This window comes from Sciurus vulgaris (genome assembly GCF_902686455.1).
Source record: "Sciurus vulgaris genome assembly, chromosome: 11".
Taxonomy (NCBI): Eukaryota; Metazoa; Chordata; class Mammalia; order Rodentia; family Sciuridae; genus Sciurus; species Sciurus vulgaris.
In genome coordinates this window covers 3,861,592-3,887,880 of record NC_136472.1, presented here as the reverse complement: position 1 = coordinate 3,887,880, position 26,289 = coordinate 3,861,592, and the positions used below count along the sequence as shown (strand labels likewise).

Genomic DNA, 26,289 nt, shown 5'->3' with positions numbered 1-26,289 from the left:
CATGACAGAGTGCATTTTGGCATATTGTACATACATGGAGTGTAACTTCCCATTCCTGTGGTTGTACGTGTTGTGGAGATTCACTGGTTGTGTATTCGTGTATGAACATAGGAAAGTGATGTCCAGGTCATTTACTGTCTTTCCTGTCCCATCCACACACCCTTCGCTTCATTTCCCTTTGTCTAGTCCAATGAACTTCTGTTCCCCCCCCACATACACACACACATTGTGTTAGCATCCACATATCAGAGATACTATTTGACCTTTGCATTTGGGGGATTGGCTGAATCACTTAGCATGACAGTCTCCAGTTCCATCCATCTACCAGCAAATGGAGAGGCCGCATCTAAGAGGACGAGAGGCCTGGCCCAGGGCCTGACCTGGGCTGGAGAGCAGAGCGAGAGGAAGGACAACTAAAGCCTGCTCAGATTCTCAGCCTGGAGCTCCTTGGGCCAGGTGAAGTGCAGGACACTGCCCAAGGAAGTGGGCTGGGTGACCTGATCCAAGGTGCCTCTCCTGCCCATGGAGGGGCCTCGCCAGACCTGCAGCCAGTGAGCAGGCTGCAATAAGCGCTTGGTGCTTGCTGTCTAACCCTGGTGCCTCTTGGTGAGTTAAAGCTCTTGCACCAAACTGAAAAGCACCGGATGACCTACTGCAGACCTGCACAGAGCCCTTCCAGGTCAGCAGCAGACCCCGTTGGTGTCTCTGGGGTCCTGGTCTTGGGATGATGTGCTTGGAGGCAGCCAGGGCATTTCTGACTGCCTGTCAGGACGTTAGAGGCTGGGGCCCAGGCTTCAGTCCCCAAGGTCACACAGGTAGCATGCATGTGGCACGGCTTCCTGGGCATGCCCCACCCCGGTAGGACCTTAGGCAGGCAGGCCAGCCAGATGGGCTCCAAAGGAAGCCTGGCTAGGCAGCAGCCATAGCAGCCTGGCCTCAGGAGTGGCTTGTTTGCTGATTTTTGCTTTATTTTGTTGGTTGCTTGGTGAGAATGGACAATGAGAGATGTGGGCTGTTCCAAGGTGCGGGATCACCATGCTGTACCCCCCGTGCAGTGCTTCTCCGCCCCAAAGCTCAGGTGGGCTTGACGTCGGTTTACCTGGGCCAGAGACTCCAGGGCTCTCCAGGGCAGTCCCAGGTGCTGGAGGCACGTGCTAGATATGGCTCTGGCCAGACACTGGCAGCAGCAAGCCTGATTCTTGGTTCCAGTCCCTGTGAACAGGCCCAGAAGGAGAGAGTGGGCAACAAGCTCCAGAGTGGGCCATCAGTCAGTGTCTGCCCGGGCCGGGCCAGGCCAGGAGGCAGCAAGCAGGGGAGGCTGGGGCAGGGACTGCAGGGCGGGGCAAGCCCCTGTCACCATGGTCATTCCCTACCACCTCTTTAATATTCACCGAGGAAGTTACCCTCGTGCCGTGCTAGTGCGTAGCCAGGTGCTAGGCATGTCCACGCGCTGTGCAGCCACCTCCTCCTCCCCAGCCTGGACTCTGCCCTGTGAACACTGGCTCCTGCCCCCCACCTCTGCCCTCATCCTACTTTGTCTGAATTTGAGTGCTCGAGGACCTCATCCAAGTGGAGTGCAGTGTGTCCTTCTGTGCCAGTCTTCCTCGCTGAGCATGACGTCTTCAAGGCCTCCACGTTGTAGCAGGCTATGACGTTCCACATGGGGCTTCCCTGCCTTTATCTGTTCCCTGTGGGTGGACCGCCTTTGCCTTTCGCTGCTTCTCCCTAGCCAGTTGTGTTCAGTAAGTTCTTCGTGACATCATCTGCTTTCCATCCCTGTCCCCGTCTCCATGGACAGAAGCCAGCTCTGGTGGGTGCCCTGGGTCTCTGTGGGCACATGCTCCTGGGGCAACACGTAGCACCTGCCAAGGGGTTCAGGATGCTCCCCGCCCAATGGGAGAGGAACAGTTGCCATTCAGGGTGCTGAGAGTGACCCCATCCCCTTGAGCAGGACACTTCTGAAAAGTTGCTGACTGAGACAGCTATGGTGGACCCTGTCCTTCAGGAGCAGGATGAACTCAGGGCCTCTGCAGTCAACAGGACCATGAGCCCTCACGGTGGCACAGGTGTCCCTAGGGGGTGCCCTATGTGGGGACCACGTCCAGGGAAGGCCATGTTCCTTTGCTGGTGCCCTTCTGCCAGAGAGAACTCTGCCTGCTGGTACAGCGTGCCTGTGTCCCCTGCCCTGGGGACACCCCCTGCACAGGCAGCTTTTGCCGAGGAGGAGTCTCACTCGCGCCTTGGTCCTCCTCTAGGTCTGCATTCCTAGTCTCAGACGTAGCAACTGGTTTCACACCTACACTTAGCCAGAGCTGTTTGGTTTCTTTCTGTTTTTGTTCTTGTTTTGGGTCCTGGGGAGTGAACCCAGGGGCACCCTACCACTGAGCCACGTCACACCCCTTTTTATTTATTTTATTTTGAGGAGGATCTCGCTAAATTGCCCAGGTTGGCCTTGAACCTGCAATGCTCCTGCCTCAGCCTCCAAAGTGCTGGTGTTATAGGTGTGCCACCATCCCCAGCTCAGGCTACACTTAGGCAGCAGCAGGGAATTCCAGAAGTCTGGTCTTCTACCCCCGACTTGTGGGTGACAGAGCTGGCGCTCTCCTGGATGCACCCACCCACGGACCATGGCTTGGGCAGCGTGTAGTCTATTGAGGTGGAAAGCGTGTGAGAGGATTAACCCATTTAAAGTGGACAGTGCAGTGGCATTTGAAAAACGGGCAGTGTCACACAACCACTGCCTCTGGTTTCAAATGTCACCGTCTCTCCAAGGCAAGTCCTCCCTTTGAGCAGCTTCCCACTCCACCCACCTGCCCCCACGCATAACATGGGTGGCAGGCCCTGCTCCTCCGCTCTCCAGAGGCCAGGCACAGGGCACAGGTGGACTGCTGGGAGGGAGTGCGTGGTTGGGAGTGGGGAGGCCTCACTGCCTGCTCTAGGGATCCCATCACAGATGGCAGGGTCCTGGCCTGGGGGTGAGGGCGGGCTGCCATCCCATGTCCCTGTCACACCCTGTGTTTCCCCAGTGGTACTTGGCATGGGCTGGAGCGGCAGGCATGGGTCAGGACTGAGGCAGGGAAGGCCATAGCCACTGGGGCCAGCTGAGGCCGTTTCCACTGTGAAATGAAGGACTGGTCTGTAGTGCTGGGCATGGACTGGTGTACTGCAGAGGTTCCTATTTCCAAGTGGAATTCCTTCTCTAGTGTGACGAGATCCCGCGAGCTGGGTGGTACTGTCTGTGCAGGTGGCACTGGTGTTGGCTGCCTGCCTGACCCATGCCATCTTGCTCCCCATTCCTGGCTGTGCCTTGGTGTGCTAACCACAAAGGGACTGGCTCCCTAGCAGGCCCGGCTGCATTCCTTGAGGAAAGGCTAAGCTGGTTGCGGCCTAAACTGTCTGAAGTCAAGTCCTTGGGGACTCTTGCTTTCTAAATGCAGATAGGGTTGGCCACTGACCAGACCTGGAGTGGGCCCGAGTGGCCCCACTATGCTCTCCTCTAAGGACCCAAGCCCCCATCCCAGAGCTTCAGCCTGCCCAGTACTCTCTGACCAGGCACCAGGAAGGGTGAGTTAGCTGGTGTCGATTTTGCCCTTGAGAAACCAGTTTAGAGACTGGGAATGTCCAAACCTGCAGGGACTGTCCACACAGTCCTGGGTCCGCACCCCCTCCATCTGCTATGCTGTGTCCTTCATGGAAGAGGCGCTTCAAAGCCGACGGGTTGTCCTCCTGGCTCCCTCCTGCCTTCTGCTCTTTGGGTTCCCTCCTGCCTTTCACCCCAGCACAACCCAGTGGTCAGGCTGGACTGTGTTGCTGGATAAAGTAGCTCTGGGTCTGCCTAGCCTCTGTCCTGGGCATGTCCACCCAGCTACATCCTGGCTCTCTCAGGGCATTTACAAATATCGGCCTGAACCCACTCCAGCACTAAGGCCCATGAGGGTAGCACAGAGCCCTTTCAAGACTTGAGGGGTACAGGGTACAGGTCCTGAGCAGGCGTGGCAGCAGCCCCAGGCCTGAACTACAGAACATGGTCCCTCTCCCAGGATCCTGAACCAGGAAGTTGGTGGCCAGGAGTTCCCAGACTTCTCCAGCTGTGACCAGGGGTGCTGGGTGCCTTCAGAGACTTGTAGTTATGCAGTAGGAACCTGCATGGGAAAGCAGGCTTGGCCCGGACCTGCCTGCTGCACTGGCACTGGGCACTGGGCGACTGTGCTCCCCTCAGCATCCCCAGACTCCACCCAGCAGACATCAGACAGGCCAGGCTCTGGCCACTGGCCAGCTCTGCACAAGCGTGTGCCCATCCTTTGCTGGTCCCTGAGGCTCACTGTGTGAGGTGGCTACTAGGCCTGTGCTCAGCCTGGGCTCTAGGAGCAGCATCCCGGGCTCACCTGACAGGTGGCTTGATGATCTCTGGGCTTCCCCTACCCACAGAGTCAAGCTGGGGCTCATTCTAGGCACGGGGGAGGGCACATGTTGCCAGCGACCTTGGCTTCCCTATGTGTCTAACAGAACCACTTCTCTCTGCCAACAGTCCCTGAGGTTCTACAGCTCAGCGATGCCCTCCGGGATGACATCCTGCCAGAACTTGGGGTGCGGTTTGAAGATCACGAAGGTGGGTGAGCCCCTCAACCTGTTTGCTAGAGATCCAGCAAGGAGCTAGGGCTAGAGGGGTGGCTGGTGGGAGGGCACTGGGAAGGGACACAGCAGGAGTTCCTGAGGGCTCCTACAGTGTGATGTGTTTCTGAGGAACCCCCAAGTAAAAGGCAGGCACGGTGGCACTCGCCTGTAATCCCAGAAATTCAGGAGGCTGAGACAGGAGGAGTACAAGTCCAAGGCCAGCCTTGGCAACTTAGTGAGGCCCTGTCTTAAAAAACAAAAAGGACTAGGGAGTAGCTCAGTGGTACAGCACCCCTAGGTTCTACCCTCAGTGCCAGAAAGAAAGAGTCCCAAGCGGAACCTCCATGTCCTTCCCAGGTGCCACAGGCGTTCCGGCCCAGCAGGGCAGGCGTCTCCTGGGAGGCTGGTCTCGGTTTGTGATGTGTTCGTTCTCAGCTGGGGCCCACTGCCCCTCGTCCTCTGGCCTCCATGCCTTCCCACACTCGGGGGCAAGCCCAGGTGCTGTGGGTGTCAGCTCGTACCCACCTTGCCTGCTGACAGTGTGAGCCGTCGTCCAGCGTCTGCGCGGGGACCGGCAGGGCGGCCTGCAGGGAAGCCGGGGGCATGCGCAGGTCTCACCAGCCGTCTGCTTTTCAGGACTGCCGACAGTGGTGAAAGTGGTGGACAGAGCTACCTTGCTAAGAGAGAGGGAAGAGAAGAAAAGGGTTAGTAAAGTTGGAACGATCGCGCTTGGTTTTGTTGAAAACAAAAATGGCATTTGGGTTGTTACATAGTTTACTTTTAAGAATTTACATTTATGCTTTTATTTTCAAATATGCCAGTCCTGGGTTGAGGTGTGACCCAGTGGCAGAGAGCTTGCCAACATGCACGAAGCCCCAGGTTCCATCCCCAGCACCAAAGTCAAACAAATCCCTGTCCCTATAAATGTCAGAAAGAAAAGTTAACCCGGTAGGTTACTGCCAGACTACCCAAACCCAGCAGCAGGGCCTCTTCTTAAAAGTAGTCTCCTCAGCTGGAGGAAGCAAGTGCGAGCAGACCCTCAGTGCCCCTCCCAACACACCTCTACCCCAGCGAGACCCCATGATCTGGAGGCCCCATGTTTAGAGACATGGCTCAGTGGGAGAAAGAACAGGACCAACAACACTTCAGAACTGCTGGGCACAGCCTGTGTGGTGCCCTCCAGGAGGCAGGTGGTGGCAGTGGAGGCAGCTGGACTCTCAAGCCACACAGGAAGGAGGAATGACTGAGACAGGAGGCCTCTGGGGGCAGCCTCCATGGAGACCAGCCTCTAGAGCAGGTTTGGGCCAGGCAGCTCCCAGAGGAGACTCCAGGAGGGACTTGGGGAGGAGAGTTGACAGGTTGGACTTTTGACGGAGCTGTGGTCAGGGCCTGGGAATGGAGTTGAGCCTGTGGCCTGAACTGGCACAGCTGTGAGGGCCCTACTCAGGGGCAGGGCCCAAGACTCAAGTATGCACAGGCTGGGTTTGTGGGGCCTGGGAATCCTGGGAGGAGCTGTCCATCTGCCGAGGCGGGTCAGCTGGAGCCGCCTGGGAGACTCCCCACAGACCCGGGTGGAGACCAGGAAGGTGCGCAGGAGCTGGAGCCTGCAGGTCGCCACGTGGACCCAGAGGCCCTTCCCATTTCTGCACGCTTGCTCTCCCCAGCCTGGGTCTCCTCCCCCGGTGGGCTCCCCTCCTCAACTGAGCAAGCCCGAGCTCCTTAGGGGCAGGTACCTGGAGGTGACCAGAAGTTGGCTGTGCCGCTCCTGCCAGTTTGGCAGCCCATCCTCATGCTCGCACATGTGACCCGAAGCCGAGGCGTTTATATAGGCCTCTTCCCTCTGAGGCTGCAACTCCTGACTTCTCCAGGACCGCGTCTCAGGCCAGGGCTCTTACCACAGCGGGCATGGAGCAGGCGCTCCCAGAGCCATCCCGCCAGCACACAGGCACTTCCTGCCTTGAGAGAGCAGGGATTCTGGTCCTGGCCTCCAGGTCCTCCTGAGGCAGGGCCACCGTCCCCCCCAGCACACTGCTGTCCTGGCACATCCGGAGGCCCCTCCTCTTCCCTCCACTCTGTTGGCGTCTTCCCGCCTGTCCTTCACCAGCCCTGCCCTCCCCTGGTGACCTTGCCCAGCCCACAGCTTCACTGCTGTCCGTTGTGCATCTGCCGCAACCCCCGGCTCTGACCCAGAGCCTGCCTGTCACGCTCCTGCCCCTGGCTGCCTGCCTGATAGCTCCATGAAGCCAGGAAGCACCTGAAACCCAGGATGTCCCCAGGATATCAGGGTTCTCAACTCCCCAAACCTGTTCCTCCCTCCTGTGGGCGGCAGGCACCTCCATTCCCACAGCAGCCTGGACCAGAAGCTCCAAGATGGCCTTGGCCTCACCTCACCTGAACCCAGCCTGCAGGTTCCACCACAGACCCAGGCCAGGCCTCCCCATCCCTCCCTGTCCATGCTTCCGCCTGGATGTGCTGCTGGGTTAGGGTGGAATCCTGGATTTCACTCCCTTCCTCCTGTCCCATCTCTTTGGCACCCCCAGTCCTTGACCCGCTGACCTCTGCCTGCCTCTCTCCATGTGCCTTGTGTCCTTGCTCCTCCCCAGGTGCCCATGACCTGTGCAGGGTAGTTCCCAGTCCCTCCTAGGTAGAGCCCCTCTCCAGGCCAGGCTTGTCATTCTGCTTAGTTTCTTTCTATTAAAGCATTTACTCTTGGTTTTGTCTGTTGCCCCTGCCCTCATGTCCAGAGCTGGGCACCCAGAGGGCCACTGAGAGTCTCTGGAGCAAGGGTCAGCCACTGGTGAGCACTGGTGTGCCGCCTAAGCCCAGCCCCCCAACCTCAGCTCGCCTCCCCCTCCCAGGGCTGAGTTGGGCTGGACAGGCATGCAGCCCTAGGCCAGGCCCTGGGAGACCGCAGGGGAGACCAGGACCCTGCCTCACTGGCCCTGCACTGCTCCCCTAGGTTGAAGAAGAGAAGAGGAGGAAGAAGGAGGAGGCTGCCAGGAGAAAACAAGAGCAGGAAGTAAGCATGTTTATTTGTTGGACGGGGGCTCTCCTGGGTGAAAATGCACTTTGACCTGTGCCCTGTGGCTCTCTGCCTCTCTGGGGCTTGGCCAGGCTCCCTGGGGACCCTCCACAGGGAACTCCACTCTACCTCCCCCACATGGTGCCCTGGAGCCTGGGAGGCTGCCCGGGAGGGAGAGCAGCGAGGGCAAGATGCCTGGCCTCCCGGCAGCAGCTGGGGGCAGTTCTTGCAGTCCGGCTGCTGTCAGGACAGTTGACAGCGTTCTGCCCCTCCGTGAGTGTGGCCCCTTCCAGTCCCCTGCCCCAGCTCCCCATGCCTTTCCCAGCCATCTGGGTTTGAGGGGCGTTTTAGGGGCTGGAGGTGGGAGTGGCATCCCGGTGACAGTGTAAAGTCCCTGCTTGCTGTTTGTTGACTGTGACCATGCTGTGTGTTCCAGGCGGCAAAGCTGGCCAGGATGAAGATTCCACCCAGTGAGATGTTCCTGTCAGAAAGTGACAAATACTCCAAGTTTGATGAAAATGTAAGAATTCCTTCTCGTTGAGTTGGGAGACAAGAGTTCTCAGCCATGGGCACGTGGGCTTCCCGTGTGGAGATTTCAAGGGAGGCTGGGGTCCTCCCGCTCCTGCTGAGGTCCAGGGCGTCCCTTGCCGACATCCACCTCCTTCTATGGGAGTCGCGGCCTGGGCCAGGCTGGGATGACTGAACACAGAATCCGGGCATGCAGGGCTTCCGTCTGCCTGCCACTCTGCCCCCACCTCGGGCCTTCCTGCTTGTCTGGGTGCACGTGCTACAGACCTGTGAGCAGGGTGGGCCCTGACAGGGTTAGGGTGCCGGACTCTGCTCACCATCCTCCACACCTCGGCCCCAAAGCCAGTGCTGCTGGGTGGTGACCAAAAGCCATGCAAGAGGAGGAGGCAGGGAGGGGCCCGCGGGCAGCGGAGGAGCCTGCAGCACTGTGCTGTCCTTGCAGGGCCTGCCCACGCACGACGCTGAGGGCCAGGAGCTGAGCAGGGGGCTTGCCAAGAGGCTGAGGAAGCTCTACGAGGCCCAGGAGAAGCTGCACCAGGAGTACCTGCAGAAGGTTCAGAATGGAAGTCTGCAGTGAAGGGGCACAGGCTGCCTTCCCAGCGCCAAGGGACTGAGGACCTCCGCCCAGGGGCAGCGCCCGCGCTCCTGTCCTGTTTACAGTGGTCCTCGGGCCCTGAGCCAAGGATCGTGTTCACGTAGGTGCACGTGGCCAGCGCCCTGAGACCTTACCAATAAACCTTCTGAACAGTGAGGCCCTGCCACCCTCTCTGCCGTTATCCTGCCACTCAGCTCCTGCTGGACCCGGCAGCGCGGCCGCTTGGTCAGCAGGTTGTGACTTAAGCGCTTGGTCAGTGGAGCCAGCGGAGGAATTTCTCCACATGCCAGCAGCCCGGCTAATCCCTGCTGTGTGGGTACATTTGGAGGTATTTGAGTGAAAAAGACCGGCTCAGCCTGGCGGATCCCGCTGGGCCCCAGACAAAGGCCCCTCAGTCTGCCCTGGCTCTGATGAATAGCACGCTGCAGGTTTCCTGGAGCAGTGGCTGCGGCTGGGCCCTTGGCCAGCTGCCCGGGCCTGCCATGGCTGACAGCAGCCCAGGGTCTGCAGGGCCGGCGGGCAAGAGAAGGAGTCCCCACACCTGGGGCGTGCCCTCCCACCCGCCACCCACACGGTGCTCCCTACTGCTGAGAGTGACACCTGCCCTCAGAAGCACCCAGCTGTCCTTGGAGAGGTGTGAGAAGGAGCAGAACCTGCCTGTGCCTGGGAGAGCTGGCATGGGCCAGTTCTTAGGACCAAGGGCCGGCATTGGCATGGGCCAGTTCTTAGGACCAAGGGCCGGCATTGGCATGGGCCAGTTCTCAGGACCAAGGGCAGGCATTGGTAGGGGCCATACACTGGGGCGTGTGGCAGTGCCCATTGGTAGATGCACCCCTGTCCCTATGCTTCTGTGTGTGGGGAGCTGCCCTGAAGGCCCCACAAGGTGCCAAATGCCAAACGTGGCAGTGTGAGACAGCTGATTCCGGGCCTTGGCCCAGAGCAGGAGGCTAGGCTGTGAGCATTGCCCACCATTCTGGGTGCTGCAGTTCCACTTTAAACTTTATTGGTGTTTTATATTTAAAAGACTAACGTCCCCAAGACAGCACTAAGCAGCCTGTCCCAGTTAGCTCCTGCTACATAACTGTCACCCAGAGCCAGGTGACTGAGAACGAGGACTGGGATTCGGCAGGTAGCTCCTGGCAGTCAGGCAGCTGGTCTGAGGGTCACACATGGGCCCTGCGCTGGGGCTGCCTGGCACCTCTCATTGCTGTGGTCTCCCCTGGTGACTTTGGTGGCAGTGTCCAGCGAGAACAGCTGGAGGGTTCTGACCTCAGAGGCCATGGCCTGACTGCCACTTTGCTTCCTAGTGGAGGCCATCTCAAAGACCCACCCACATCCCTGGGGAGGAGCAGAGACAGGTTCTGGAAGAACGTGGGGGAAACAGGAAACCACTGTGGCTATTTCCAAATGTGCTGTCTGCCACTGTGGTTGGTTTGGTCCTGTGGTGAGGCGGAACTTCACAGCAGGGAGCATGTGGTGGAGCAGAGCTGCTCTCCACGCGGAGGTCAGGTGCAGAGGGAGGAGGGGACAGGGATCCCAGTCTCCCCTTCAGGGCCTCACCCCATGACCCTATTTCCTGCCAGTTGGACCCCCTCCCCCAACAGCATCATGGGCTGGCGACCAGACCTTTATACCTGGGCCTTTGGGGGACATTCAGATCCAAACCATGGCAGCCAGAAACCATGAATCAGCTCAGCCTCAGAGATGAGGTCAGCTCCAGCAGAGGAGGCTCTGCCTCTGTTGCACACCCCAGTGACGATGTGCCTGGGCTGCAGAGCAGCCCACTATGATGTGGTCGTTCTGTTGCTAGTAACATTGGCGGTTGTCCAAACTATATACGCTGAGACGATGCAAGCAATACTGATGTCAGCAACCAGGGTTTGAATGTAAGAGAGAAAATACAAATTAAAAAAAACAAGGAGGTTAAGTCCCTGTGCTGTTCCATATGAACTGGACAAAGCAGTACGAACTGACTGACAGTGTAAACAGCAGATCGTTTCCTGACTGTGTAGACAGGAAGGCTGGCGAAGCAAGACAACAGCCCTGGTGGCAGAGAGCACTCGGGGCCCAGCGGGACTCCAAACGCTGCCCACCTGCTACAGAAACCGCCAGTTCAGAAGAACCAGGAGCGCCTGGGCTCTTTGTGCCTGAAGAGGGACACTTGTAAAGACTGGTGGAGTCGTGGCAGAAGGCTCCGGATGAGCCCGCAGCACGCAGCAGCTGTGTCTAGGGAACCACGCTGAGGGGAGCCAACCTCAGGTCATGGGCCGTGTGGTTCCACGTAGGCAGTGTTCTCAGCCTAGCCATGGAGACAGGCGGTGGGGCAGGGCAGCTGCGGAGGGCCGTGGGAGGGCGCCTCAGTGGGACAGGGGTGTGTCGTGGTGGTGGCAGCTCGGCAGCTCTGCCCATGCCATGGCGTGATAGAGCCACCCGCTGCCAGCCTGGGGCCTGGCGCTCAGCCGGCATGCCCTGACCCTGCAGTGTGGCCTCGGGGGAATGGGTTCAGGGCACGCAGGCCCCTTGCGCTCCTCCCGGCTCATCTGGGGCAGTGGGGCAGTGGGGGGTACAAGAGCTGCACCCAGGAGCCTCTGCTTGCCCTCTGAACAGAGCCAGAGGTGCTCGCCGTCCACGCAGGCACCCTTGGCCGCCCTCTCTGCAAGCCTGTTGTGCACGAGTGACTGACTCAGGCATCCTTCCCCTACCTTGGCACTGTCAGGGCCACAAAATGGCCCCAGCTAAAGGGGAGTTCACCCAATGTTGCCAACTGGCAGGAGGGGAGACACCGGTTAGGAAGCTCTTTCTGGTCTTGATGAAGTTATGAGACCCCTGGAGAGAGTTGCAGGGGCTAGATAGTCACACTGTAGCAAAGTGTCTCCCCACAGACAGGTTCTGGGGAGAGAGCACACACCACTTCACAGATGCTGAAGGGCTGGGGTGTAGCTTGCCCAGCATGCACAAGGCCCTGGGTTCCATCCCAGCACCACAAAAAGAAAAGATCACGTGAAGGAGAAACAGGCCTTTCGTGCCCTCAGATGCCTCCAGTGTCCTGCCTTAACAGTGTACCCCACTCTCAGTGGCAGCACCCCCAGGCCAGGTTGTTTGTGGTGCAGCCACTTAGCTGTGGGGCTGCAGAGACTTCATTTCCTCCCCTGTGGGTGCGAACAGTGATGCTGGCCTAGCACCACCACAGGCCCAGGTGACTCGGTACAGTGGGACAGATGCCATCTGCTTTTTGGGTAGGGGGCTGCTGGGGTTGAATCCAGGGCCTTGGGCATGCCAGGCAGTACTCTACCTATGTTCCCAGCCCTGCCATCTGCTTTTCCAGGGGCGGGTCTGCCCTCCAGACCTCAGTCTCAGGGAGCACCTGCAAGGATGAGGGACCAGGAGCAGACCACAGGTCAGGAACTCCTGAGCTCCAGGTGGCAGGACGCAGGAGGCAGAAGGGCTGCTGATGGGCACAGCTAGAGGCCATGCTTGGGGAGGGTGCCCTGGTGTGGTCAGGACTATGGGGATGAAACCCCCAGAGTGCCAAGTAACCTCTCGGCCACCCTGGAGTTCTGATCCCAGGACTCCCCACCCATTGCACTTGAGCATCATCTGGGGACTTTAAACCAAGACCAACCTCTCCAGTCCCCATGTCGGTGTCACCGGTGGGCAGTGAGAATGTGAGCAGCAGGTGGCAGGGACAGAGCTCGTGGGAAGGCTCCCCGGGTACCCACAGTCGGAGGACCGCTGAGATGGAGGGCCAGGGCAGGAGTGTGGCTTCACTCGTGAAGAGCAGGGACCCTCCAAGTGAACGGGCCTGGGCTGAAGGATGCACTGTCGGAGCATCTGCGTGGGCTGTGGGTCACTAGCCAGGATTCTGTCCTCAGAATCCAGTAGGACTGGGGTCTATGTAAGAGCCTTGTTCTGGTATCACCACAGCCTGGAACAGAAGTGAGCAGCCCCCTGAACTCAAGGGTCTCCAGGAAGGAGCAAAAACTTCAGGGAGATATGGCTGCTTCCCATTTTTGGGGTGTTAGATTTGAAAATGGAAAACCTGCTCAGCTGATTCCTGAGGCCTTGGACCAGGGTGAGCGGTTCCTTCAGACACAGGGGTCCAAAATGCCAGGAACACACTGTCCTCTGGGGCCAGAGCAGTGGCCACTGGGTCGGGGGGTGGTCAGCAAGAGGTCTGCCTGCTCCTACAGCACGGGCCCAGGCCTCAGTCGCAGCCGAACAGCTCCGAGCATTCACTATGAATGTCCAGAAGTTTGCAGCCCCACTGGCGGCAAAGGGGCTACTCTGCAGGGGCATGTCCCCAGGGATTGGCCGCTGGCAAAAGGGAAGCACCAGATCCTCCAGTACATGGTACTGAGTTGAAGAAGATCCCCCAGAACTCATGTTCATCCAGGACCTGCAGATGAAATAGGGTCTTCACAATGTAATTAGTTGGGTGAAGATGAGGTCATCCTGGAGTTTGTGTAAGAAGAGGAGGGGCACACAGGCTGCAGGGGAGGAGGCCGGTGACTGGAGGCAGGTAAGAGGTGCAGCCACAAGCCAGGGACAGCTGGAGCCTCGGAGCTGGACGAGGCCTCCCTGCCCAGAGCCTGGGAGAGCACCGCGCGCTGACGGCTCGCGGGCAGCCTCCAGCCTCCAGGACTGTAAGAGAGTGAAGTGCCGTTGCTTTAAGCCACTTGGTTCATGGTGCTTTGCAGCAGTCAAGGAAACAGACACCAGTCTCATATCATCGTTCTCTGTCACGGAGAAATAACTTAGTGCTTTATGTAAATAAATCCACCCAGGATCCAAAGGAGATACAGAAAGTGTAAGTCAAAAGCACCATGAGCTATCCTCACCCCATTAGAATGGCTCTAATCAGAACAAAAAGCGACAGATGTGAGGACGTGGAGAAAGGGCGCCCTGGCACACTGCGGCAGAGGGTCCTGAACACTGAAACAACCCCACGGGGCCAGCTGTCCCGCTCCCCAGTATTCACACAAAGAAACAGATTGGCATGTTGAAGACACACCTGCACCGGCATGCCTACAGCAGCCGGTAAGGAATCAACCGGGCGTCCATCGACTGGTAAATGCAAAAAGAAAACATCATGGAATAGTGCTCAGCTTCAGCGAGAAGGTCCTGCCATCTGCAGTGAAACCAACAGAACCAGAGAACCCAGGCACAGTGACACACGCCGGGCACAGGGTGCTCCGTGCTCTCACACAGAAGCGAAAACGTGGGTCCCAAAGCGGGGGGTGGGGGGGCAGTGGCCACAGAGCCCAGGAAGGGTGCAGGAAGGGTGGCTGGAGAGGGGATGGCGAACGGGCTCAGGGAGCAATTGGGCAGGAGGCGTCACTGTGCCCGTTCCATGGCACAGCGGAGTAACGGGCTGACAGCAACTGAGCACTTGGTGACAGCTGGCAGAGAGGGCTTCATGTGCCCCGCACACAAAAGGGGTGGGGTGCCAGTTACCCCGAGTGATCAGTACAGGTCGTCCCCTGGCCTGGGAATGCCACACTGGACCCCATCAATACGCATGACTACTATCTATTAGAAATAAAAATACACCGGCGGGTGGAAAATCCCAGCAGCTTGGAAGCTGAGGCAGGAGGATTGTAAGTTCAAAACCAACCTCAGCAACTTAGTGAGGCCCTAAGCAATTCAGCAAGACCCTGTCTCTAGATAAAATATAAAAATGGGCTGGGGATGTAGCTCAGTGATTAAGTGCCCCTGGGTTCAATCCCCAAACCAAAAATAAAAAAAAATACACAGCAAAAGTTCAGGGCTAAAATGGAGAACAGATAATGCAGTCACTGAGCAAGCAAGTTGTGACCTAATTCAAGAACAGACTCGGCACTTTTCAGGTCGCAAAGGGCCACCCTGCCTGGGGTCACTCCTATGTCTGCTTGGGGCCCCAGACCCGGCATGCACAGACCTGAGAGAATGCAAGCGTACCCGGCCCTCTGGGCTCCCTGCACATCGTTGCCCACACTTCCCTAGCTGCAGCCTCGCCCAGGTGTCACCTGCCTCCGCCCAGTCCCTGTAACATGATGCTCCTGGGGACCCCTCCCTTGCAGGCTCCCCCACACTATCTCTAGGGACGTGAGCTACCCCGAGCTATCAACAGGCCCCAGAACACAGTGTGCTGCCAGCTGGGCAGGCTCCACACATGCCAAGCCCTACTGGCCGCTACGTAGGTCCTCGGCTATCAGCCCTAACATCCCTTTCCTAGGAAGCCTGCGTGATACTCCTCTTTTCTAGTGGTAGTGGGGACAAGTGAAGGAGGCAGGCAACAATGTCTGATGGAAATAAAGCAGCAGTGGCACTGGCCGTGAGCGAAGCCTCTCAGGGGAGGTGACCATCTACATGACCCAAGTGACGGGAGGGTGCTGATGGGGGAAGGTGTGGGCAGAAAGAACTTTTGCTATTCATAGCCTTCTTTTCAAACCCATGGGCCCCTACCTGGAGGGTGGACAGCTCCAGGCATGGGCAGGTGTATTCCGGATTCAACATCCAGGCCATAGGCAGACCCAAGAGTCAGTCTTTTTAGCCCCTCAGTGTTGTGGGGTTCAGCCCTGGTCTCAGTAAGCGAGCCTCATGGTTGCCGCTCCCAGCTGCAGTGCATGTCCATCCTGAGCACAGGGCCTGAGTGGGTGTCCCCAGGCCTCTACAGGCTGAGCCACTCAGGGGAGGTCTGCTTCCTCTCCTTACTTCACAGGCAGATGGGGTGGTAAGGACAGCAGTGTCAAGCTGGCGGCTCGCTCAGCGCTGTTCCTACCCTCCCGCGTGAGGCAGGTGCAACACTTCAGAGACGCAGGCACTTGCCGAGGGTCACCCAGCTAGAATACATACAGCAGGGATTTGGCCTCAGGTCCTAGGAATCCCTGCCCTTTAGCCCCTGCTACCATCTACACAGCCCAGTGGCAGTGGTGACTACCTCATGCCACCTCATTGTGTGTGGTGGGCTGTATAGTGGCTTCCCAAAGCTACATTCGTCATATGCCCTGGCGCTTGTGACATTTGGCAGTGGGGTCTATGTAGGTGTGAACCTACATCTGATGGAGTCACTAGGGTAGGCCTTGATCAGCCACAGGCATCCTCCTAAAGAGGGGCACAGAGACACTACAGGGGAGGACGTGCAGGTGGAGGTGGGAGTGGGGCATCACAGTCAAGGATGCCTGGAGCCACCATGCCAGGTGCAAGGACGTCCTCTCCCCGTCTTGGCAGGAGCACAGCCCTGCCACACCTTGATCAGCTTCATGACCTCCAGAACCACGAAGCTGACGGGTCTGTTGTTTCAGTCCCCCAGTTTGTGGGACTGGATTGTGGTGGCCAGAGAAAACCAGTAAGGTGTTCTTCAAGTCCATACAAGTGGAAAGGCTTGAGCCACGCTGCCCACCTGACCACATCACAGAAGTGACCCTGGGAAAGACCTACCACCAACACCACCTCCATCAGGTCCCCCAGGGGGTCAGCTGGGGGGCTCCCCCCACCTTGGTGCCTGGCACACCAACCCCAACATCCAGGCAGGGCCAGAACCAATGGAGGTACCTGAAACTATTAAGTGGGGGAATGTGAACTGGAGCAGGCTTTGGTTTTTTTCCTTTGTGGTTTGTGCTTCCTTTCCCTGCTGTCGCCCAGAGCAGAGCATGGTCATTATGGAAAAGCAGCTGAGGCACACAGGAATCTGGACAGCACACATGCCTTGTGCACACACCCAGCTCCAGTATGAGACTGGCCTTGTCTCCCTGGCCCCCACGGGAGTTTGGAGCAACCTGTGCCCTTCACCTCTCTGCCAGGAGTCTTCCGGTGGTTTAAAATTCCACCCCACACCCACCCCATCCCCTGCTGTAACTTATAGAAGTGATAATTTGGAGCGGGGGAGGATTTATTGTGTGTGTGTGTGTGTGTGTGTGTGTGTGTATATAGTTTCAAAAGCAGCACCGCAGAAAGGGAAGTTTTGTTACCAGGGGCTGAACCCAGGGGCACTTAACAACTGGGACACATCCCCAGCCCTTTTTATTTTTTAGGACAGGATCTTCCTAAGTTGCTGAGACTGGCCTCAAACTTCTCATCCTCCTGCTTCGGCCTTCTGAGTCAATGGGATGACAGGCAAACGCCAACGCGCCAGGCAAAAGGGAAGTTTTGAAAAGACACACAAAGTGATAAAGACCCGGGGGCACCGCCGAGCGTGGAAACATACCAGCCCCGGGGTCCCTGGGTGCGGATGCTGCTGCGGCTGAGCTGGGAGCCCGCCTAGAGCTTCATGACCGGGAGGCGCCACGTGCCGAGGGGCGGCTGGAGAACGCGCGGGACTCGCGGCCGCTCGACGTCACACACCTGATTTGCATACGACTCGCGGGCCTAATCACTGCTCGGCGCGGCAGCCCCTCAGCGGCCTCTGATTGGTCGCCGCGCGCGGCGCCGAGGCGTAGTTGACTTGCGCTGCGCTCGCCCAATCGCAGCCTGCTTTGCTCGCGGAGGGCGGAGCCAGGCGGCGCGGCCAACGGGAGGCGGCGTTGTTGGCGGCCACGGCGGCGCAGCCCCGAGCGAGCGAAGGCACGGCTGCTACTGCCGCAGGAGGCGCGAGGTGCGGGCGCGCGGCGCCTGCGGGTAACGGCGGGCGGCGGGGCGGTAGGGGGGTCGGGCGGCGGCCCTGCGGGCGGAGGGTGAAGGGAGGAGGGCGGGCGGCGGCGGCCGGACGGGCGGCGTCCCGCGCTCCTCCCCGCGGCGCCCGCCGCCCCGCCCGGTGAAGGTCAGCCGCGCTTTGTTCGCGCCGCGGCCGCCGCCCGCGCGCACGTGCGGCCCGCGCCCCCCGCCGGCGCCGCGCAGGCCGGGGCGGCGCGGGGCTGGGCTTCCGGGGCCGGGCGGGGCGCGCTCGGGCCGCGCGAGCCGTCGGTGGGCCCGGGACGGGCGGCAGGCGCGGCGGCGCCCCCTCCGCGCCTCCCCGCGGCTCGGCCGGGGCGCTCGGCGTGCGGCGGCTCCCGCGCGGGGTGCGCGCGCTGCCGCGGCGGCCCGAGCGCGCGCGCGGGGCCCGGCCTCCTGCGGCGGCTGTGCTGGGAGCGACCGAGCGCCTGGCCCGGTGACCCCGCCGCGTCGCGGCTTGCGAGACGCACACCGCAGGCCGAGGGTCCCTTACCTGAATCGCTGGGCCAGAGGCGTTCCGGGGCTTGCAGGTTTTCCGGTGGTGGAGTGTTTGCACCGATTTGCCGGAAGAGCTTCGCTAATTTGGAAATCCAGAATCCGACAGTGCTCAAGGGGAAAAAAAGCAAGATTGCGGAGTTTTGGATTTTGGGTCCGTAAAGCTACTCTTGAAAAGTTAATTGTTTACAAAAGGGGGATCAATTTATAGCTGTAGGAGTTACACCTTCCCAAATTTGCATAGGTACTTTTTCGCCTGACTTTTAAGATCTTTTCTCATTGTGTGATTTTATGCACTATTTTAACACATTACTGGTGTTTTAAGTAACTTATTAGGCAGTCTGTTTTTTTCCGCAGACTGAGCAGTATTATTGGTTCAGAATGTCTGCTGTTGTCTGTGCCCATATATCATAGTATCTAAACACCAATTTTTTCATTCTGTTGTATTAGAATCCTGTACTGTTTTTTCAGAAAGAACGTAGAATAGTAATTGGAGGAATTGGTTAAATTCTTTGCAGTAGCTAGTTTGATCATTTTCAGGTTTGGTAAACTTGGTCAAGAGAATTCTAAGAAAGGATGCATATGTTTTACTTATTTTGTTACGTCATTAGCATGTTGTACAGATTGGAGATTTTTTGTGATACTTCGTACATCCATTGTGCATTCATCCTGCACACCCACTGTCCCACTCTTTCCCTCCCCCAGCACCCTTCCGTCTCTCTAAAAGTCTCTCCTAGTTTTTTCTTCCCCACTTCCCCACCTCTGGTGACTCTCTTGGGTTCCATACTTGGTCAGGTTGACTTGTTGGTTCAGGATATGTGGGTTCTGAGATGTTTCCCTCAGACCTACAAGACAGCATGGCTTTGTGATGTGGCCAGTTAGACAGTGAGCATGGAGGATTTCACCTGTGTGAGGTAGTTCATACTCTGTAGAGACTACAGTTGTTCTAGATGGGATTGTTTGCCACTTTATAGGCCGAATTTGTAGGTGAATCTTTAATTTTATTTCCATTAAGCTGGACATGGTGGTATATGCCTGTATCCCCAGCTGTCAGGAGGCTGAGGTGGAAGGATAGCTTGAGCCCACAAGTTTGAGACCTGCCTGGGCAATATAGTGAGACCTTGTTTCAAAAAAAAAAATCCATTAGCTTGTGGGGGGTTTTTAGTAGTCTAGGATTGAGATCTTTCTTCTTTTGTGCAGTGGGTAGTGTAGGACTAGGAGGAGATAACCTCAAATATGAATGTGTAAGCACAATGGAGTTAGAGTTACTTTCAGAGGGGCTTGTTTTCTTTCCTTTGGTTGTGTGCAGTTTAAAACCTGTTTTGATAAGCTTATGTTGTGCTTCCAAAAATTTTGCCAAAGAGTTCCAAGCCAGCGGGCTTGGTAGCACATGCAGCAGGCCTGTAGTCCCAGTGACTCTGGAGGCTGAAGCAGGAGGATGGCAAGTTTGAGGCTGGTCTGGGCAACTCAGACCCTGTCTCAAAAAAAAAAAAAAAAAAAAGAAAGAAAGAAAAAAGTCTGGGGATATAGATCAGTGGTAAAATGCCCCTGGGTTTAGTCCCCAGTACCCCCCCCAAAAAAAAAAAAAAAAAAAGAAAAAGCACAGAATACCCTCCCAGAGGCCTCGAGTTGGTTGCTGCTGGGATCTAGTCACCCCAGTCAGAGCCACGAGCTCCTGAGGAGCCCAGGAGCACTTGCTTTTTGTTGAACATGAAAGTGTTTTCGGTGCCCAGCAGAAAGGCCCATCTCATCCACTCTGGTACCACTGCAGTGATGGGAAGTAGCTGACGTGCAATGGCAGGAAACTGCTCTCTTCCGGTCTTGGCTTACTTTGCTTGGGCCTCTTAATTGTCACAAGTTGGAGCCTCCCTGAGGTCTGTTTTTGGAGGCATATATAGCAGGTGGGAGACCCTCATTTATGGGTAGCTAGTGGAGGGATTTTTGTTTGGCTATTAGGACATTTTTAAAGAGACGTTTGCCGTGGCTTAGATTCGTTCTCGCCTGGCAGTCATTTTCCACCCTGCCCACTTAAGGGGAGATCTTGTTGCTTTTTCTTGGTTTGTAGTTGAATTTTAAATTTTGTGAGTGTTTAGTCAACAGAAGAGCGTTATAGTTTTGTAGTATGGTAACAACAAGATGATATTGTGAATTTTACCTTTCGTCTTGACTGCTCTCTGTGTAGTCTTAAATTCTTCATTTGTGTTTAATGTACTCTGCCACTTATTAAAACAAAATGTGCTTCCACCCCATGTCCAGAGGGAAAAGCCTATTCAAAAATAAGGTGAGATAGCTTCTGTTTAGTAGTAGCAGCAGAAAGATTGACTCTGTACCTTTTGTTCAAGTTTTATAAGAATATACTTAAGTTAGTACTTGTTTACTCAGTTTCTACAAAGTAGCTGTCAGTGGTTTGTATCTACTCGTGTATTTGTTCACTCATAAGTACCAAACACAGTTCTAGGCACTGGGGTTTCCCACTGAATAGCAGTGGGAGACAGACAAGCCAGTTAGGTGGTGGGGGTGCTTTTGAGAAAAAGATGGGAGTGAAGTCTTGGGTGGGTGTTATTCGAAATAGGATGGAGAGGAAAATGGCTTACTGACAAGGTGGCAAGACCTTTTAACTTTCAAACGTCAAACGTCAGATTCTCATGAATTGCCAAAAAGCACGTGGAGGAAGGAGTATAGCAAGGCCCACCACTGCCTCAGTAAAGGTGGGGTGTTTGGTGGTTACTCAGTAGATCTTGTAAGCAGTGTGCCCAAGGCCATGTCTTCATTCTGTGTCCTCAGAAAGTTGCTTAGGACAGGCTGAAGTGTGTGTGGATCCCTGCTGCCCTGTGGAATGCTGGTAATGGGCAGCTGTCACTCAGCAGCAGTGTCTAAATTATTAGACAGCAATTTCCTGGCCTCGCTCATGCCAGATCCTGTGCTGGACCCTGGAACTGCTGCACTGAGAAGGTAGCTGATGTCCCAGCCCTCATGGAGTTTGTTCTTCAGTGGGTGACAAATGTACTGCTTAGTGTTTCTAAACACTATTGATAAAAAGTTTCGTACTTTCCAAAAACAAGTAGTGATCCCTATACCCATCACTTAGCTTCAGGGGTTACCTACTTGCCAGTCTTGGTTTACCCATAACATGTGTCTGGTTGGTTGGTTGACTTTGCAGTCCTGAGGAGTGGACCCAGGGCATCATACGTGCTACGTAGGTGCTCTACCACAGTTACACCCCCAACTTTATTGTTTGTTATTTTGGGACAGTCTTACTTAGTTGCCCAGGTGATCTAGAACTTGTGATGCTCCTGTCTCAGCCTCCTGAGTAGCTGAGATTATAGGCATGTGCCACCTTGCCCAGCTATATTTGAAAAATTTTAAAAATTATTAACTGCCAAATATATGGGTCAAAAGATAAAGGAGGTGTATAATTAGATAATTAAATGCAGGTGAATTTAGTTGGAACATAATTTCAAGAGCACCTGTGTGAGTTAGGATCTGGGCTTTCCCTCCCCACTTTGTAATGATTGGAAGAGTAAAAGTGTTAATGAAGGGCATATTGGTTTGCATTTTCCCATAGTTTGAAAATTTACATAGGTTACCTGGCTGTTTGATTATTTGTTAACTTGCCTACTGACATATTTAACAACTTGGTTAACTTGTGATGTAGGGAGTGGTGATAGAGGGAAGGAGTTGTGGACCAGGGCGGTGAAATGAGACCTGGGCTGCAGGGTTTCCCATAGTGACCAGGCTTGTAGGTAGGTGTTGGGATGACCTATGGGGTGTCCTGATTGTTCCTTGTCATGGATGGTTCCTCTGTCCCTGTGACGTAGTCCTAGGCTACAGTGTGAGCCATGCTCTTGGAGGTTGGACCTGAACCAAGGCTAATCACACTCCCCAGGATCGGCAGGTGGCCCTCCACCCTGAGTTTGCACCACCTCCTGCTCTCAGGTTCATTTAACCACCATCCTTGATTGAGTGTGGATTGCAAGTTGCAAGACACTCTGAAGACGCCTGTGAAAACATGAACTGCGTATAAGTTAACTATAATGAGTAGTTAACTCGCGCAGACATTGGGAACCTTGAATCTGTGATGACAGGTGATAACTATGCAGAGAGTGGTTTTGTAAGCATGGCCACACTTCAAGGCTCATGCTGCTTTCAGAGAGACCCGATGTGAAATTACATTGTTACTCTGGCTGTAGACTAAATATTTTCAGATAAAAATCAATAGTTCAATGTTATATTGTATAGTTTGCTGCAAGTCAAAACTTTTCCCGTGAAAACTTTATTTTTAATTTGGGATCAAAGGAAATTAATTCACAAGTAGACTGTTGCAGTCTGGGGTACAGCTCATTGGTAGAGGCTTGCCTAGCATGCACTGAGCCCTGGGTGCAGTCACACAGGAACGATCAGCGTGGTGTCTTGCATCCGTAAAAGCAGACCCTGGGAGGGAACCTGAACTGCTGCATTCTTTTGAAAATTTATTCTGCCTGCTGTCTCTTCCATAATCCAGCTAGATTTCTTTATTTTTGATTGGCAAACAGTTGTATCTTTAGAGTAGACAACATGATGTTTTGAAATAAGTACACATTGTCCAATGGCTGGATTCTGCTAATTAGCATGAGCATCACCCCCTGGGCCCACCATGTTTTGAGCAGCTGACTGTCAAGTCTGGGGCTTTCCACATGCACATCATGTTTGTGACACAGCCACCCCATTGTAGGTAGGTTTCTTGGTGCCTTCTAAAGATCGGGGGGGCCTTCCTGATAGGGCTTGAGACTGTGACTTCCTGAAACCAACATTAAACCCGACTTTCCAACATTTAAGCAAATGGATCTTTTTGTTTTGTTTCCCCTCAAACCTCCAAATTTGATGGTGCATTGTAATAATGTTAGGGACTACAAACAAAAGTAAATGATTTGTGGTGGTGAAACTTGACTAACTGAACTCCATCTTCTTTATCATGTGTCACCATTCTCTTGTGTCAAGGGAGCAGTGTTTTAAAGTCACCTGACTCGGTGGTTTTATGCCAGACCGGAGGTGAGATAATCCATGTGTGTTGCAGCGATCCAGGGTACAGGTGTGCTGCTTCTAGTTCATGAGTGTGGAACCCAGCTGCAGAGGAAGGCTGGGAGTTGGGAGTTGGAAGCCGGGGAGCGGGTGCAGAGCCACACTGTGCATTGTGCATCGTTTCGGCTTTGTCCTAGGCATCGAGTTTGGGATTGGTTTGTTGGTTTTTAGTCATTCAAAAGTATTTTCTTTTCCATTGTTTAAATTTATTAGTCTGTTTTTCTATTCTCTCTCTTTTTTTTTTTTTTTTTTTTGCAGTGCTGGGGATCGAACCCAGGGCCTTGTGCTTGCAAGGCAAGCACTCTACTGACTGAGCTATCTCCCTAGCCCTGTTTTTCTGTTCTTAACATGGCCCTTCATTGAAGTTGAGGATAGTGTGTCTGCATCAGGTTTTATTTAACTGCCTTTTCATCACATCACCAAGTACAGTGTTAAAGGTGCCTTCACATAGATCAAGTTGGTAGAGTCTGCCAGGCTGGAGGGAGTGTCCTTCCATGGAAGGTGGACCCCTGGCCCATGTCTGCGCTGGGTTGTTTATTCAGTGGACCTCTCGTGCACATGCCCTGGTACTTATGTGAGTGAACAGGGTAGAAAAGGAATATTCTCACTTCCTTTCTAGACACTGAACTTCTTGGGACGTTCTTGGCAGAACAGCAGGAATCTGACCCTGTTTGCCATAGAACCTTTAATTGAGCAGGGAGGGATCAAAGGATCTGGTTTGGAAATCCAGATCCATATCTTGATAACCCTGTGACCTGGGGCTTGGCCTTTGGTCTTTTTCCAGCCTCAGCTTCCTCACTTATAAACTGAGGGTGGTCCCTCCTTAGTAGAGCTTGATGTGAGTGTAGAACATTTGAAGTGCCAGTCCCTTTGCTGGTCTGGGAGTGTTGGAAATGAAGGTGTGGTTTCCTTATGCAGCATTGCCTGGTTGGCATCAGTGGTAGGTACTTCCAGGACAGGCGGCAACTTTTGGTATTTAGTGTAGTTTGGGGAAGGGGCTATCGGATGCACGTTAGGCACTGCACCCAGAGTGTGAGTGGTGCTAGCTTAGCCAGCGTGGTAGCAGCAGGATCCCTTCATACTCTGACCTGGAAACACTACCATAGCAATCCTGCTGTTGCCTTGTAAACTAAATAACTGTGGAAAGCCTGCTACACAAGGATGCTCACAGGGACCATTGTCAGAAGTATATCATAGGACCGGGATTATGCTTGGTGGAGCGCTTGCCTAGCACACGTGAGGCCTGGGTTCCATCCCCAGTACAACAGTGTGTGTGTAGAATCTCATAGAAAAACCTCACCTCAATATGTAACAACTGGTAAATGGTGTGTTCACTCAGAAGCTTGGCATCAAACATTATGAAGTTCTACCTATCTCGCCCTTTGCATGTGTAATGTGAGAAAAAGTGCACTGTCACCTTGGGAGTCTCACAGTCGCAGAAGATCCAGCATGAGCTGGGAACAGTGGTAACGTTGGCAGGGCCAAAGGGCAGGAATCGGGATCCCAGGTGCAGTGAATTTGAACTCTGCAAAAGGCCATAGGGCACTTTAAAGGGTGTTCAAGTCGCATTGAGTGGGACTGGACTTGGTACTGCCATGGTATGGTGTGAGTGTGACCAACCAACCTAGGGCTTGTTGCATTGTTTTTCCTTATTAAGGTACGTAATTTTAAAAAAAATAATATGATACTTCTATAGTATTTTTACACATTTTTTCAAATAATAAAAAGCTAATTTGGGCTGGGGATATAGCTCAGTTGGTAGAGTGCTTGCCTTGCAAGCATAAGGCCCTGGGTTCAATCCCCAGCACCGCAAAAAAAAAAAAAAAAAAAAAAAAAAAACTAATTTAGCCGGATGCAGTGGTGTACACCAGCAGCTTGGGAGGCTGAGGCAGGAGGGTCACGAGTTCAAAGCCAGCCTCAGCAAAAGCGAGGTGCTAAGCAACTCAATGAGACCCTGTCTAAATAAAATACAAAATAGACCTGGGGATGTGACTCAGTGGTCAAGTGCCTCCAAGTTCAATCCCTGATCCCCACCCCTACCCCCTGGAAAAAAAAACCTAATTTAAAAGTGCAGTTGAGTAAAATGCAAAGCAGTTGTATGTTATGGATTCTAATTGGAGCTGTTTTTCATGAATACAGAAGTTTCTTGCTCCTCTCTTTCCAGAAGCATGTGGGTGAGTGTTCCATGTTGCTTGGATCCCTGGGAAGGAGATAGTGGCTGTGTCAGCCAGAGCAGCTCAGGCTTTCAGGGTCCCCTGCATCACACTTGAGGAGCTTTCCTCAGGTTCATTACACATTCAGGGTCCTTTCAAGCAATGCATTTATATATCAACTTGAATGGGTGCAGCTTTGTTAATATCAAGTTCTTCTATTTAAGGAAAGAGCACATTATAACCCATCTTTAATATTCATGGGTAGAAAGTTGCCCACCTAGACATAATCATATTAAACATCCTATGAAAGTGAGACCATTCTGAGTGAGTGTGTGTGGTTTTTGTTTTGCTCATGGTGTTGGGAGTGGAACCCAGGGCCTCCAGCAGGCGAGGCAGTGCATGTTTCCCAGCAGTACATCTTCAGTGTAGAAGGCACAGTTGCAGAACCGGCAGATAACATGAGAACATGACGCTGTGCATTAATTTGAGGGCTAGTGTAGATACCAACAAATGCCTTGAATTGCTCTGAAATGACTGGGCTAGCATTACTCTGTGGTCCTGTTGTTAAGTTAGGCTTGTCTTGTTGAGAAGCTTGGTCTTTTCAGTGCCAGTAAGAGACATTTTGAGTAAAATTTGCATGTAATGAGATACACACTTTTTTCTGGTACTGGGGATTGAACCAGGGGTACTTAACACTGAGCCACATCCCTAGCCCTTTTTAAAATGTGTTGTTTCGAGACAAAGTCTCACCAGTTGCTTAGACTGTCTTTGAACTTGCAGTCCTTTGGCCTCAATCTCCTGAGTCATTGGGATTGCTGGCACGTGCCACTGTACTCAGCTGAAATGCACTATTTTTTGGCAGTGCTGGAGGTTGAACTTGGGGGCTTTCACATGGTAGGCAAGTATCCTACCACTGAACCACATCCCCAGCCCTGCAATGCACATCTTAAGTATACAATTAAATGAGCTTGGGCAAATGGGTGCACCCAAATAACATTGCAAGATCTGAGACATTTTCTTGGCTCCAGAAAGGTTGCTCTTACCCCTTGTAGCACATCTTCATCCCACAGACAGTTTGGAAGAGCGTGTCTCAACAGATGTTTTTGTTTCTGAGTATAATAATTATAACTCTCTTTGATTTGTAGGAACAAGAGCATTCAGATGGCAGATAACAGGTAAGCCCAAATGGACTTTGT

General features: G+C 54.4%; 2 protein-coding genes across 7 annotated transcripts in view; both read left to right on the top strand.

Annotated features, from left to right (window-relative positions):
* Nucleotides 1-9,474, top strand: part of CARS1 (cysteinyl-tRNA synthetase 1) — a 58,510-nt gene extending 49,036 nt beyond the window's left edge. For all 3 annotated transcript variants that reach the window (XM_079104927.1, XM_079104929.1, XM_079104928.1), the window contains 5 exons: nucleotides 4,529-4,609; nucleotides 5,251-5,318; nucleotides 7,574-7,633; nucleotides 8,073-8,156; nucleotides 8,607-9,474. In XM_079104927.1, the coding sequence (XP_078961053.1) occupies nucleotides 4,529-4,609; nucleotides 5,251-5,318; nucleotides 7,574-7,633; nucleotides 8,073-8,156; nucleotides 8,607-8,741 (428 nt within the window). In that variant the 3' untranslated portion in view covers nucleotides 8,742-9,474. The remainder of the gene's footprint in view (nucleotides 1-4,528; nucleotides 4,610-5,250; nucleotides 5,319-7,573; nucleotides 7,634-8,072; nucleotides 8,157-8,606) is intronic.
* A 7,752-nt stretch (nucleotides 9,475-17,226) lies between these two features.
* The window catches only part of NAP1L4 (nucleosome assembly protein 1 like 4), a 31,992-nt gene continuing 22,929 nt past the window's right edge, over nucleotides 17,227-26,289 (top strand). For 2 of the 4 annotated variants that reach the window (XM_079104954.1, XM_079104956.1), the window contains exons 1-2: nucleotides 17,227-17,331; nucleotides 26,239-26,268. In XM_079104954.1, coding sequence (XP_078961080.1) covers nucleotides 26,255-26,268 — 14 coding nt within the window. In that variant the 5' untranslated portion in view covers nucleotides 17,227-17,331; nucleotides 26,239-26,254. Of the gene's footprint in view, nucleotides 17,355-17,688; nucleotides 18,037-26,238; nucleotides 26,269-26,289 lie in introns of those variants that run through there. The other 2 variants (XM_079104957.1, XM_079104955.1) reach the window with 2 other exon arrangements.